General features: G+C 41.4%; 1 protein-coding gene across 7 annotated transcripts in view; it reads right to left on the bottom strand.

Annotated features, from left to right (window-relative positions):
- The window catches only part of NFIX (nuclear factor I X), a 119,401-nt gene that overhangs the window by 74,599 nt on the left and 30,830 nt on the right, over positions 1–13,972 (bottom strand). For 3 of the 7 annotated variants that reach the window (XM_051971647.1, XM_051971649.1, XM_051971651.1), the window contains one exon: positions 6,231–6,762. In XM_051971647.1, coding sequence (XP_051827607.1) covers positions 6,231–6,762 — 532 coding nt within the window. Of the gene's footprint in view, positions 1–6,230; positions 6,802–7,141; positions 7,461–7,772; positions 8,208–13,972 lie in introns of those variants that run through there. The other 4 variants (XM_051971648.1, XM_051971652.1, XM_051971646.1 and 1 more) reach the window with 4 other exon arrangements.

The raw sequence follows: 13,972 nt of genomic DNA, 5'->3' as shown, positions 1-13,972 counted from the left end.
CTTGTTCATTTTAATCCGAGATACCTTATCCAATACATTCAACATCGGATTCAGGATAGATTAGATTAGACATTGAGAATTTAGGGAAAGGACCCAGGCTTAACTCATCTCCCCCCTGTTGCGCCTGATTTATTCAAGAACTCTAGGATACCTACCCCTGTGGTTAGAGTAACGGCCAAACATATAGGACAAGAAACTAGGGGCTGAAGTCGCCCTATCTCTGCCCTAAGTAACTGCTTGCTAAAGACACGGATAATCAGAGGACAGAGGTCTCCCTCTCTAAGGCCAAATGGTGGGAAGGGTCCAGGACAAGCTCCAAGTTCCACTTCTCACCACAGTCAGATCCTTTGATGGCAAAGGCTCAATCCTTCCTAAATCCATCTCTACCTTCCCTTACACTGGGGCAATTCCACCTCCTGCCCTCCTCAGAAAGTTGTTGATCTTTCTCCTACCCCCAACTCTGGACTGAGGTTCCAAGGAGCCAAGTCCTCTGGGAATGAAGCAAGCAACCCAAATAAAAAAAAAAAAAATTTAAACCCAGAAGCTCTTTCTCCATTCCCCCTCCCCCTTCCACTGGCAAATGAAAACAAACAACAAATCAAAGAGGCCTTTTGTGTGAGCACCGGGCTGACACGGCTGGGGCCTTTGAAAAGACCTCTGAATTGGACACTAAAGGATAAAATAACTGAAGCGTGGCAGGTCCTGAGACAGAGAGGAGAGGAGAGGGAGAAAGGAGAACCACCTCCCCTGGGCAGAGAGGGCAGCCGAGTGTTACCCTCTCTGCCCAGCTGCTCCAGGACACCTGAGTGGGGAGAGGGAAAAATGATACTTCCCTCTCGTTTCTATTCTTGCCAATTCCCCCTTCTAATCACATATCCTCGGCAGTGCCCTTTTCCTCGGCACCCTAAGTTTCTCCATCTCCAGAATATGGCCTTAAAGGAGGTCCTAGACTCCCTAATTTTATGGCCTTAAACACCCAAAGAAACAATATACTTTATAAAAATCCATTTCTCACCTTGAAATGTATTAATAACAGAGTCAGAGAGCCACAAGAAGTGGCAAGGAAACAGAATCTGCACAATATTATGGAATGCAAATTAGATTTGGAGTCAAAAGACCTAATTTTGAATCCTGGCTTACTATTTGTGAGATATTAGGTACTAGAAGCTCTGTGAACCTCAGTTTCCTCATCTGTAAAGTGAGGGGTTTAAAAAGAGATGATTTTAGATCGAGTGCTTCTCCTGCTCTATCCTACCAACTCGCAGACCCTAGTTCTGTGTATTTCAGAAGGGTGTTATGATATAGTGGATGGTGCTAGAGCCTATGTCAGGAGATCAATCAGCTGATCACCATTATCTCCTGGTAAAAATGATCTTTAAAAAGGATTTTCTTAATTGCACATGCTTAACCTGTATTGGTTTACTTGCTGTCTAGGGGAGAGGGGAGGTAGGGAAAGAGGGAGAAAAATTTGGAAAATGCGATTTTGCAAGGGTGAATTTTGAAAACTATCTTTGCATGGATTTTGAAAAATAAAAGGCTATTTTTAAAAACGGTCTTCTGTCCCTGCTCTTTTATACTTAGCTCATACCTTACCCCAATCAAAACAAAATTGGGATTTCTTTTTTGCTCTTGCTTCTAATTCAAATTCAAAAATAAAAACTTCAGCAAATTCACTACCCTCGACAGGTAGCAAAAGTAGGTAGCTCCCAGGACAAAATATAAAATAGCAGGTAAGCAAGACAATCAGGATAAGCGGCAACAAGAAAAAAAACTATAATTAGTGTGAAGTCAAGTCTCGTTTTCCTTCTTGAATTTTTCCAGGGAAATTTCACTATAGGAAAAATCAACCAGGGTCCCAGTTTTGAGTCCCTTTTCTGTTACTTATAAGCTACATAAATATGAATAGTTGTTTAATCTGAGTCTCAGTTTCCCTATCCATAAAATGTGAATAACACTTGCCTTAAGTAGGCAGGTCTTTTAAAAGAAAAGTGCTCTGTAAATGGTAACACACTATATGAATAGAGCTGCTTTTATTTTTATTACCTACCACCCACTGCTGAGATCATCTGTGTCCCCTATGCACCTGTACCCAGTGATCCTTCTATATTGCTACCTTGTGATGGGCACCTCCTTGAGGTAGCTCCTGTTGCCAACTTTACACAAGGTGGAACTATCTCAAAGGAAAAATAAAAATGTTATTTCAAGGAGTGGCAAAGTCATTTATCTATTTCTCTTGGGAATGAGTTGTGAAAAAGGTACGGAAAATGAGATTCCCACTATGGATGTCCCTCCTTATTTCATCTTTTACTAGGAACCTCCTGAACCAGCAAGAGGCAGACCTGGAGCAAGGACAAAATCTTGGCTTAAGAATATTAGAAATTCAGGGTGGGGGGAGCAAAACCAATAGATCAGTGGACAGCCACTTTATTATCCCCAAAAGAACCCCTTAAGTCAGGAGAAGAGCAGAATTCTCCTCAGCCTCTAAACAAAACCTGAAAGCAAAGCTCCAACATCTGGAAAGGGAAAAAAAGAAGGCTCTTGTGCCAGTGGACCTGCCTAGATCCTGGACAAAGTTCAACTAAAGTCCGAGGTAAAATGGGATACCTGCAAAGTAAGGGGTAGGGAACTATCCAAGCATCCAAGGCAAGGAACAGCATATCCATTATTCAGGACTTTTCATTTCAGTATTTTATATTCCCAAGGCTGCCACCCTATGCAGGTTGCAAGATTGGCAGGAGATAAGAGTGGGGTGGGAAATCATATAACACAGATTCTGGTCATTGATATGTCTTATATTTTCAATTTGCTTCTGCCTTTCTAAAGATTAGTTCCCAAGGCAAGGAAGGCTTGACATTTCCTACCTCCTCCTTAAAATCCCCCACTGGAACTTGGGACAGTAGCCTCAGGACTTTTGTACTCAGAAAAGATGGAAAGATTTCGGCCTTGCCCCTTAACCTGATCCATCACTTCAGATCCTGTCTTCTTGTAGCGGAAAACTCATATGTTCCACCACCCCCCCCAATCAATAGACTTCTTTTACATCAAGAAAGAGTGTTCTTTGCCTGAGAATGAATATTTGGGGAAAAAATGGTCATTCTAATACCATACTTTCAAAGTGGCTCTTCACATCACTGCAATCATTCCGTCCCTCTTCAAGCAAACTATGTCCTTAAGCTCCATCTAAGGGTTAATTAGTGGCCTAAACGCACTGCAAGGGCCCAGCCACGTTTGCCAATGACACAACATTCCTTCAAACTCACCTTTATACTACCCCAGATGAAATCAGCTCACTTTGGGACATAGTATTTTATTCACAGATGAAAAATCAAATTTCTCCTTTCTAAGCCCAAAACAATTCCCTCAGTGACCACCATCTTATAGTTAGAGAGTGTTGGAGAGACTAGTAGAAGAGATAGGGGAGGATAGTGAAGACAATCTAGAGCCCTTCCCAAACTGTCATTGTTCAGGGCTGGGCAAAAGCTGCCAAATCATCCAATGTGTTAAGAGAAGAGGGTGATAACTCAGCTCACTGAATGAACAAATGGAGAAGAGTTCTAGTCAGAGCAGACAGGAAGGCATAGACACTACTACATTCCACCTCCCAAATACCTTTCTCGTAAAGGAAAAAACAAAGAATATCACTTGTGGCCCAATTTTCCCAATGAACACCTCAATCCCCCAAATTTCTCTAGATGCTACACCATTCAACTCAGCCAAAGAAATGAGTTATTTAAATAATTTGAATAAAAAAAATTTCTATTTTCATCTATTTTAATTATCTAGAGTTTAAGAGCCTAAATTACTTAATAAACTGCCTTAATTCTCTGCTTTTTTATTTTATTTTTATTTTTACTGTGGAAGCTGAGCCTTAGCAGAATCTGCCTTGAGTAGAACATAGTGAGAATTGTGTAATTTGACAGGGCCATTGATCTCCTTAAGTCAGCAGGTCATCACCCCTTTCCCCAAGAAGTCTGACTGTTAATTTAGGGGCCAGAGACGAAACAGTGAAATGGGCTCTTGTGACATTCACTTCATCCCAACTATGCTACATGTTGACGGAAGTCAAGAATGTGGCCTAAAATGTGAGAACTGATTCAGCTGTAAAAATTCAAGTGGAAAGCTGGACAAGGCTGGATCAAGGTATATCTGGTCTAAAATTTCGAGTCATCCTCTATTCCCATCACTTAATCAGAGGGTTCTTAAGACATCTCCAGGTTAACCTGGAGTCAAGGCTGTCCCACTGGCTCTGCTAATGGAATGATAAAATTCCAAGTCTCCCCTGTGTCACATCAAACCAAAAATAAATAAAAAGACTCTGTCTCAGTCAGCAGGCATGAGAATGGAAAACTAACCATTTTTGTTGTAGTAGTTTTATCTTTCAAAAAAAGAAAAGTCTCCTGATTTGATGGTTCACTCTCTCTTTGACAGCAACGGTCATATTCACCCAGCGCCAACAAGGCCAGCTATGGATCTAGAGAGGAGTAAGGAGGCAGTGCCCACCGGCAGTGCCCATGGCCACCCTCCTAAGAAAACTGTTCTCTAGACACAAAAAAGCAGATGAAAGAGAATGCAAAAAAAAAATTCCTTTTTTCTCCAAAGCTCTTTTCTAACATAAAATCAACTATACCAATCTCTATTGAGTTTCTATAAAACCAAGACTGAGGGTGCCTGAAATTTTATTTATGTATGGATATCTCTCTTAATTCCCCAAAGAGACAGAATGTTAACAGCAATTTTTCCTCTTTTTTCTATTTCTTAAATGAAAAGAGGACACATAAACACACACATATATAGACATACACACATACACAAACCCTATGATATAGAAAAGAACATTTGAAACAGTCCATTAAGTTGAGCTACGTCCTCCTATGATCGCCTGATCAGAGAAGGAAGAACTGAGATGAGAAAGAGAAAGCTAGAATACAGGAAAGGGGAAAGGAAAAAAAAAAAACAACAAGAAAAAGGTTTGGTAGCCCTCTCATTACAAGTTGGTTGGGCATAATGTAAACACACTTCTGCTTTGCTTAATCACAGAGTGCCGGCTCGTTTGGGTTTCAAAGGCGGCAGTAAATTGGGCGTAGCTGAGTGGAGGCTAAAAATTAACCAGCCATCTCTGTTTCAATTTGTAAGAAAACAAAAGCAGAAAGAAATTATAAAAGGGACAGGAGGGAAAAAATAGAAGAGGAATTAAAGCCCCTAAACCTCAAAAGTAGAGTAAGAAAAGAGAAAGGAGAAAAAAGTACTAAGAAAATTCTCATGGAGCAAAGATCTTTTAAAATAAAAATACAAAGCTTTTCCAAGGAAGGAGAAAATATTCTCTGCCGAAGAGAGTGGGCATGAGAAATATATCATTTTTTAAATTGCCATGCCACCACCACTGGGCCACACAAATGTGCCCCACTTTTATTTATCTGCCATGCATTAAGTATATCCAGAATACAGATTTGGCCGGTTTAATCTCAAAAAGGCAGAGTAAAAAGTCAGAGCTTTGGACAGGGAAAGCAGAGTCTTCCTAATTTGTTTGTTGTTTTTTTTTTTTTTACTTCTCTTCCCCCCCACCCCCCCCCCCCAGCTTTCCCAGTGAAATCACTGCCCAATTCTTCTCTAGCAACCGCTAGGCCTAGCCAGAACATTTCCCTTCTCCATCCTTACCCAATTCATCTTCAGCTAGAGTATCTCAAGCGGGCTACCTGAGTGTTGGACATATTCTTTCATTTTTATTGATTCACAGAGGGGAGACTTCAGCCTGAGACCCATAGAGCATCCCAGTTTCATTTCCCCGCTGACATTGGCACTGCCCAGTCCTATGCCAAAAGCATGTTCAGCAACAACCTAAGGGGTAGCCCTGTGGTACCCCAGTACCTCTTCCATTTCATTTTAAAATAAAACAACAAAGTGGATTCTTCCCCATCTCAAACTCTCATCAACACAGGACAAATCCTGGGACATTACAGTCCCAACCAAAGAGCCATGAAGCTTATTTGGAACAAGAGAGTGCTTCAAAATAGGAAATGTGGTAAGGGCACCTAACAGAATAAAAATAAAGAGGAAAGAAAGGAAAAAAGCGAGAAAAGAAAAAGTGAACCGGAGAACAGTGAAGGCCCCTGCTAGAATGCCCACTGAGGCCTACTGCACTTTGATCTTTTTTAAAATACTAAAGACAAATAGGAATTTAATCAAAATCCAAATAAATAAAATGAAATGAAACGGTGTTCAGAATGACCTACCAGGAGTGTGGACAAAGTAAGCCAGGTAAAGATCCAGTTCTTTGATTGTGACTCCAATGTGGTGAGGCTGGACACACAGGCCGGGGTTGGAGCACTGGGGAGACTTGTAGAGCCGCTCCCCATCAGTACTTTCCAGGGGGATCCCCTTAAACAAAATCACCATGACCAGGTCGAGCCGCCACACCTTGTCGGCCTGGCGCAGGCAGTCAATCCGGCGGATCTTGCCCTTCTGGTCAGGGTTGGAGAGGACACAGCAGGGGGCCTTCTTGCCGGTGATGGTCAGCACAAAGTCCTCACGGAACTCGGGCCGGATGTCCTTGCGCAGCTTGGCCAGGAGCCGGGACGCCCACTTCTGCTTGATCTCGGGCTTCTCCCCCAGCAGCTCATCCTTCACTGCCCGCTCCTCGTCCTTCGACATGCGCTTCTCATGTTTCTTGAAGTACTTGCGCTTCCGCGCCTGCAGATTGAACCAGGTGTAGGAGAAGGCACGGACATGAGGCAGCAAGGCCTCGATGAACGGGTGGAATTCATCCTGCAGGCGGCAAGACGGGAGCATGCGGGGCGAGGCGGGGAGCCGGCAGGAAGGGAGGGAGGGGAAGATGGGGAGGAAAAAAAGAGGAGGAAAAGAGAACAAAAAGTGTTAGAAGAGGGATGCTACGAGCACATAGACTCCCTCCTCCCCCCAATTTTTTTTCCTTCTAGTCACCCTAGGAAACTAGGGTTAGCCAGCTTAGCCAGGCACTTGCTCCCATCTCACTCCCAGCAACCAAAGGAGAGAGAGCCACTGAGTGCCTATACACACACCTATTCTTTCTCTCTCTCTCTCTCTCTCTCTCTCTCTCTCTCTCTCTCTCTTCACACACACACACATCCCAGACACACACCCATATACAATATCTCCGTTCACACACACAAGCAGCTGATATCCCCATTGCGCTCTGTTGCGCCCATGCAATATCCATGTTATATTGCAGGGAGGATCTCTGTATTATCTCATGGAGGTACAGTATCTATACACATATGTCTGTACACTCATGCACAAGGATTCAGGCATGCAGAAACCCCCATGAGCCCAGATACTATTCAATTTTGGCAACCCCCAAAAAAAGAAAATGACACCCACAAGAGGCGAAAGAGATTTGGATCCCCACCCCCAGGTGCTTTTTCATTTTCTTCCTTCCAAATCAGCTTCAACATCTATCCTAAAATTTCTATTAATCAAACATAAATCTTAACTATGTAAGCATGACATTATTAATTATATCAATAATAATGTTAATCATAGTAATAATAAACAAGACATTTATTATTCAGATAAACAAACAAACAAGGTGGCTCGGCTTGGTCACATCAGGGTTAAAAGCTACTGGGTCCTTTTCCACCCCCTTCTCTATCTTCCCACTGACCCCTTTACCCTCTTTTTTCCACTCAGTCAGGTAGGTATAAAGGGGGCTAAGATTTCTTTTTTGTTTGTTTGGGGGTTAAATAATATTTGACTCCTGTTTGCTAAATACAAAATCTGGAAAAAAAATAAATAATTACCATTCCTCCGAAGCATCCCGGCAAAGCCCAACACCAGATTCTGAAATTCTGGACTCAACAGAGTTGTGAGTTGGGGGTGGGGGTGGGGGGTGTGGAAAGGAGGGAGTGGGAGGAGGAGGAGAAAGGATAGGATGAAGGTAAAATTTTTTAAAAAAGAAGGGGGTGTTATTGGTTTTCTACAGAAGGGGGGCAGGGCTTGGTTGGATTCTCAGATTTCCCCCCCCATTTCCCCCTTAACCCTTCATGCACATGGGGGGGAAGAATTATTTCCCCCCCTTTGGAAAGAAGAGAAAGGAAAGAAAGAAAGGTCAGAGATGGCAGGCAGTGAGAAAGCCCGTTGCCACACACGCCAGGTAAACAAAAGCCAACAAATTTTTTTTCAATTTCCCCTCCTGTGCATCCCTCCAATTAAAAAAAAAGATATATGCTGAAAGAAAAACCCAAATCCAGCTCCCCACCCCTATCCCTACCCCCACACACACCCCACACACACACACCCCCCGCCAAAAACCCAGGAGAGAAAAAGCAGCAGCTGAAGAAAAAGGCTTTCGGCTTTGGCAACGGCACAGGGATGTAAACTTAGATCTGCCTCTCTCTCCGCCTGTTTGGAGGAAAAGGGGGAGATCGCAGATTCCCGGGGAAAAGGACGAGTTCTGACCGGCTGCAGACCGTCGCTGGCAGAGGCGCGTGAGAGAGAGAGAGAGAGAGAGAGAGAGAGAGAGAGAGAGTGCTGTGGGCTTTTTTTTTTTTTTTGCTTCTTTTCTCTCTCAAACTCCCTCTCTCTCCTTTCATGCTCAATCCCCATCCATTTGCTTGTGCCAAAGCCAGAAAAAAAAAAGGGGGGGAAGAGAGAGAAAGAGAGAGAGAAGGATCCACCTATTTGGCAAAGAGACATCTACTGAACAGCCAATGGCTGCATCAAAGGGGAGGAGGGAAAGGAGGAGAGCCTGGGAGGGTGGGGAGGGACCGGGCGGTTAGAGACCAAAAACAATTTGCCAAATCGACAAGTTCATATCTAATGAACAAGCAAAGTCCAGCAGTTATGAATTTTTTATTCCGTGCTCCCACTCTGGTAGATTTGGCAGCAACGACACAGCAAATTTAAGTGGGGGGGGGGGGAGGGAGGAGGCAAGAGGCGGCTGCGGAAATTATATTTTTTAGCCAGAAAAATAAATAAATAAAGGAATGCATATAACCGGGAGCCCCAGAAGGCCTTGGAGAAAGCAGCTGCGCCTTCTTTCTGTATTTTGGTTTCAGTCTCTCTCCCATACATGCACGAGCTCTTTTTCTGTCTCTTGCTTCCTTTTTTTTTTTTTTTTTTTTTAATTTAGGGAGGAAACAGAGAAAAGTAGACGTTATCGTCTCAGCTATACAGGTTTGCAGTTCTACGAGGAGGAGGAGAAAAAGAAAAAAGGAGAGACAGAGAGCGAGCAAGAGAAAGAATATGTGTAAACAACTCCTCCTAGTCTCTTAACTGGAAAACTCAGTTGGTTACTCCAACTAGAAATTTTACTCCGAATCCCTAGGTTTGAGAAAGAAGGAAAGAAGGAAGGAAGGAAGAAAGGAAGGAAGGAAGGGAGGGAAGGAGAAAGGGAAAGAAGGAGGAAGGAAGAGGGAAGAGGATGAAGGGAGGGAGGAAGGAGGGAGGGAAGAAGGAAGGATGAAGGAAGGGAGAAAGCAAAGGGGTAAAAGTCAAAGAAAAAAAAAAAACTAAATCTGCTCTTTTCCTGCCCTTTTCCCAGCCTCTATCAACTTGCAGTTCTCTATCATACAAGTTTCCCTTAAATTCTCTGAAAAATGTTTACACAGCTTAGCTTGCTACATTGCAACAATATATTTATTACCAGTTTATAGCCCCCATCCCAATCCTACAGGGATAAGCACTGTAACCATGCAAGCAAATCATCAGAAATGATAGCAATTGAGATTCACACCCAATTTCAGAAGTTATTTCCTGTCTTTTGTCTACTGTTCTTTCTCAGATTTTATATTCTATTCTCATTCATAGTCTTTTCCTTTTTCCACTTCTTTTTAAAAGTAATTTTCTTTTTTGAAAAACCCTCTTTTCTTGGCAAACTATCCTACCCCACCAAATTTACTCAGTCTGAGCTGAGAAGTCTGACTTGCACAGCACAAGGCATCCATGGCAAGAGAGCAAACAACAACAACAAATTAAATGAAAGGGAGTGAGAGAAAGAAGAAGGGGGAAAAAAGGAGGGGGGGAATGGTAAGGAAGGCAAGGACTTTGATCCAGAAGATCTGGATAAATAAAGATAAGTGGGATAAAGAGAAGAGATCAGTGCTTAACCCTGAGAGAATTCTTGGTGGTTATTCCTCATGGTGAATAGTTCTTACTCCAGATCCTCACGACAGGGCCAATACTTGAATACTGTGAAAAGAGGCAGGGACCTAAGGAACAGTGAATCTATCTGAGAAAAGAGATTTTGGAAATTTCATATTTCTTCCTAACTATTCCTTCCAAAGAAAATCTATGGAGAAGTCATTGCATTAGGACCTAAGAAGCAGATGAAGTTAGTGAAGGGAGAAGAAGAAGAAGAAGAAGAAGAAGAAGAAGAAGAAGAAGAAGAAGAAGAAGAAGAAGAAGAAGAAGAAGAAGAAGAAGAAGAAGAAGAAGAAGAAGAAGAAGAAGAAGAAGAAGAAGAAGAAGACCTGAGAGAAAAAAAGAGAGATAAAACAGAAATGAACAGATAGAGACAGATGCCCTTGTCTTTAATCTATCCATGGGGGGGAATTATCTGAAATATCTCACATTGTTGCTCTATTTTCAGCAAAAGAGTCTCATGGGTTGTAGTCTTATATAGATTATATATAGTCAACAATCAACAATGGAGCAAGAAGACTGAAGGTAACCTGTCTTTTCCACAAATAGCACACATATATGCATACATGCATATATATATATATATATATATATATATATATATATATACATACATACATACACAGGACTAAGGAGAGGAGAGTGGTTTATGTAGGCATTTATAGCTACTTTTCAAGAATTTGATTATGTTAGATAAATAACTGGCTAATATTGTACCTTAGCCAAAGTGGGGGGGGGGGGGGCGGCAAAACAGAATGTCTGATGTAAACCAAAACAACAAGAACAATTTTCCCCCTTGAGATACTTGAGATATAAATAGTTTACAGCAAAGGCAATGAGGGAAAATATCTTCATGCTCTCAAACATGCATGTATAGAGTAAGTATACATTTCTAGTAATCCAGTTTACACCGAACATTAATTGTTAGACAGTTGTTGAGCATTAGCTGCAGCATCACTCTGTTTTTATGCAAGCACACAATCCAATGGTGTCACTGAGAAAAGAGAGGTAAAAGTTCTAAGATAAGTAACCTAGAGATCATCAGGTAGATAGAGAGCCACAGCTAGGCAGTTATTTATAGGCAGTGAGAGACCCATGCTTCTAGGGTGGGCCCAGGCAGATGGATAAAAAGGTTGACTCAGAGTTGGAAAGAACTAATACCAAAAATTGATTGTGTCTCTTACAACACACACACACCACACACACACACACACACACACACACACACACACATCTTCAAATCTCAGAAAGATCTAACAGTTACAGACCCTTCTCAAGTCAAGGAACCTGAAGAGAGAACAAGAGTCAATTTCTGATTTGCCCAGTGGTCAGTTTCCAATGCCTTCAAATGTGGGCAGAAGAGGGTTGTTAGGAATGGGGGCAACGCCCCAGGTTCCCAGTCTACTTTAGATATCTAATCTTACCCCTTTCCATCAAGAAGTTAAAGACTAAGTTCCTTAGGAACACAAAATGAGAAAGTTATTTCTGGAAGACAGTTGGGTATACCCCAAATACCAAAAGAGGAAGTAAAAGTCATTTTGCCCAACAAATCAGAAGAAATTAAATCAATCAAATCTCAAGCAGTACTCTCTGCCCTCCTGTCACCCCGCTCCACCTGTGTTCCATTTGTGGCAGACAGTAGCTCTGGGAACACGCCCCTCAGGAGCCCCAGACAAAAGGGGACTGTCCCCCTTTTGTTAGCAGAGTGAAAGCTCCTGTTAAAAAAACTACCTGTGCCCTGTATCTGCTTCTTTTCCTCCTTTCCTCCCTCCTTTCGTTCATTAGAGAGTTTAGGCAGCTCTATACTAAGCGGACAAGGGCCAAGACATAAAAGCTTTTCCACTATTAAAGGTTTCTCTACATTTGAGTTACCCAGAAAGTGCAAGGGTTTAGGAGATGAGAGAAAATAAAAGACAGGTAGGTAGCTGGAGACAGAAAAGACAGAGAAAAGAGAAGGAGGCAGAAAAAGTAAGAGAAAAGACAATAAAAGTTTTAAAAAAAAATACTAGAGAGGAAAAATGAGCATATTAAAGAGACAAAAGTAAATAAAGCAAAAAAAAAAAAAAAAAGAAATGTCAAAATAAAAAATGATATCAACAAAAATGATAGAAAAAGGGAGAAGGTATTTCCCTTATTTTAAAAAAATTTCAGAAGTCAAAGTACTTTTAGAATTTACTTGGGTTTTTATGTTCTGGAATAGCTTGTCTGTGTGATGGAGAAATCCTTGTTGCTACTGTACAGAATCTGAGAAAACAGCAACAGTTTGTTCTGAAATATAAAAAGTATATATGCTGGTTTCAGTGGGCACTAAAAATAAAGTACCCGAGAGAGACACAGAGGGAAAAAAAAAAAAAAAACAAGGAAGAGGAAGAGAAGAAGAAAGAAAGAAAAAGGAAATGGGTCATCAAGAAAAGAATAAAAAAAAGTTCTAGAAATATATACCCCAAAGGGGGGTATTGTGAGATTGGCAAAAAGAAAAGAGGAGAGGTTAAGGCAGAGATGAAAGTAAAGAATAGAACCTAGACAACTAGAAAAAGGCTTATTAAAGGTGTGGGAGAGATGGAATCATCAGTCAAGAAAAAAGAAAAATAACTATTTCTATGTTGGTTTTTAAAATATGCTATTCTAGAAAATAAAATGTGTTCTTCAGAGGCTCAATGAGTTATTTGAAAGAAAACTGAAGGACATATTTCCACTATCTTATAAGCAGTCTTAATTCTCTAAGCCAATAAAAACATTGTCTTAGTCCTCTCACGTTTGCCCATAATTTCTCTCACGTTTGCCCATAATTTCGTGACCATAAATGATTTGGTGGTCATAAAAACCATGACCCACCATTGGGAAATCAATTTTCCTTTAAGAAGAAGAAGAAGAAGAGAAGAAGAAGAAGAAGAAGAAGAAGAAGAAGAAGAAGAAGAAGAAGAAGAAGAAGAAGAAGAGAAGAAGAAGAAGAAGAAGAAGAAGAAGAAGAAGAAGAAGAAGAAGAAGAAGAAGAAGAAGAAGAAGAAATTTGCACATAGCCTGTTTTTTTTAAGGCCCAGCTTTAATTCCTCCAGACCTTGGCAGTCTAGCGGGCCCAGGATAATTTAATTTGCATAGCTATACTAGAGTTAGTGCAAATAATCCACAAGCCTGGATAGAAAGCACCAGATATACTAGTTAGCACAAATAATCCACTTTACTTTATTAGCAGCCTGTGGAAAAGGGCAAAGAAGAAGGGAGGTAAAAAATGTAGCCTCAGTTAATTCTTCCCCTTCCTGTGGTTTTACAATTCAATCCAGCACCTGTAGTTGTCCAACGGGATTCAACCTCTCACTATAGTCCTGGTCAGCACTTTTAGCTTCCCCCTCCCCCAGTTTTACCATCAATTTCCCCCAAATACCTGCCTGAAGAATGAGCGATCAGTCAATGGAGAAGCATCCATACTATATAGGGAGCCACGCAATGGGGCAGGAGGGGATCAGGGCAAAGACCAGGATTATGGAATAAAAGGAAAAGAGGGAAAATCAAGAAGCACACTATTGCCGATGCTTGCCCAGAGGAGAAAAGTCCTAAATAACCAAAGCAAACCTAATAAGATAGTTACCTGGAAATCAACAAAAGGTGATATTGCTTGAATGATCAAGTAATTTGGTCAAAGCGGGTTTGGGTTCCGAATTAATATGATAATTGCCTAAGACTTCCACTTTGCTTTGCTCATCAATATCAAATCGGTGAGGTCTTATCTTCAACATTTTGCACTGGAAGCAAGTAGCATTTTTTATTTCTGAATATTTTCTCCATCCCTACTCCATGTCTATTTCCCTTCCCCGGCATTCACCCAACCAGTAATAGGTGCAAGACAGAGCAAAAATAAGAA

Source organism: Antechinus flavipes, chromosome 1 (genome assembly GCF_016432865.1).
Source record: "Antechinus flavipes isolate AdamAnt ecotype Samford, QLD, Australia chromosome 1, AdamAnt_v2, whole genome shotgun sequence".
Classification (NCBI taxonomy): domain Eukaryota; kingdom Metazoa; phylum Chordata; class Mammalia; order Dasyuromorphia; family Dasyuridae; genus Antechinus; species Antechinus flavipes.
This window is presented reverse-complemented; position numbering and strand designations above follow the sequence as displayed.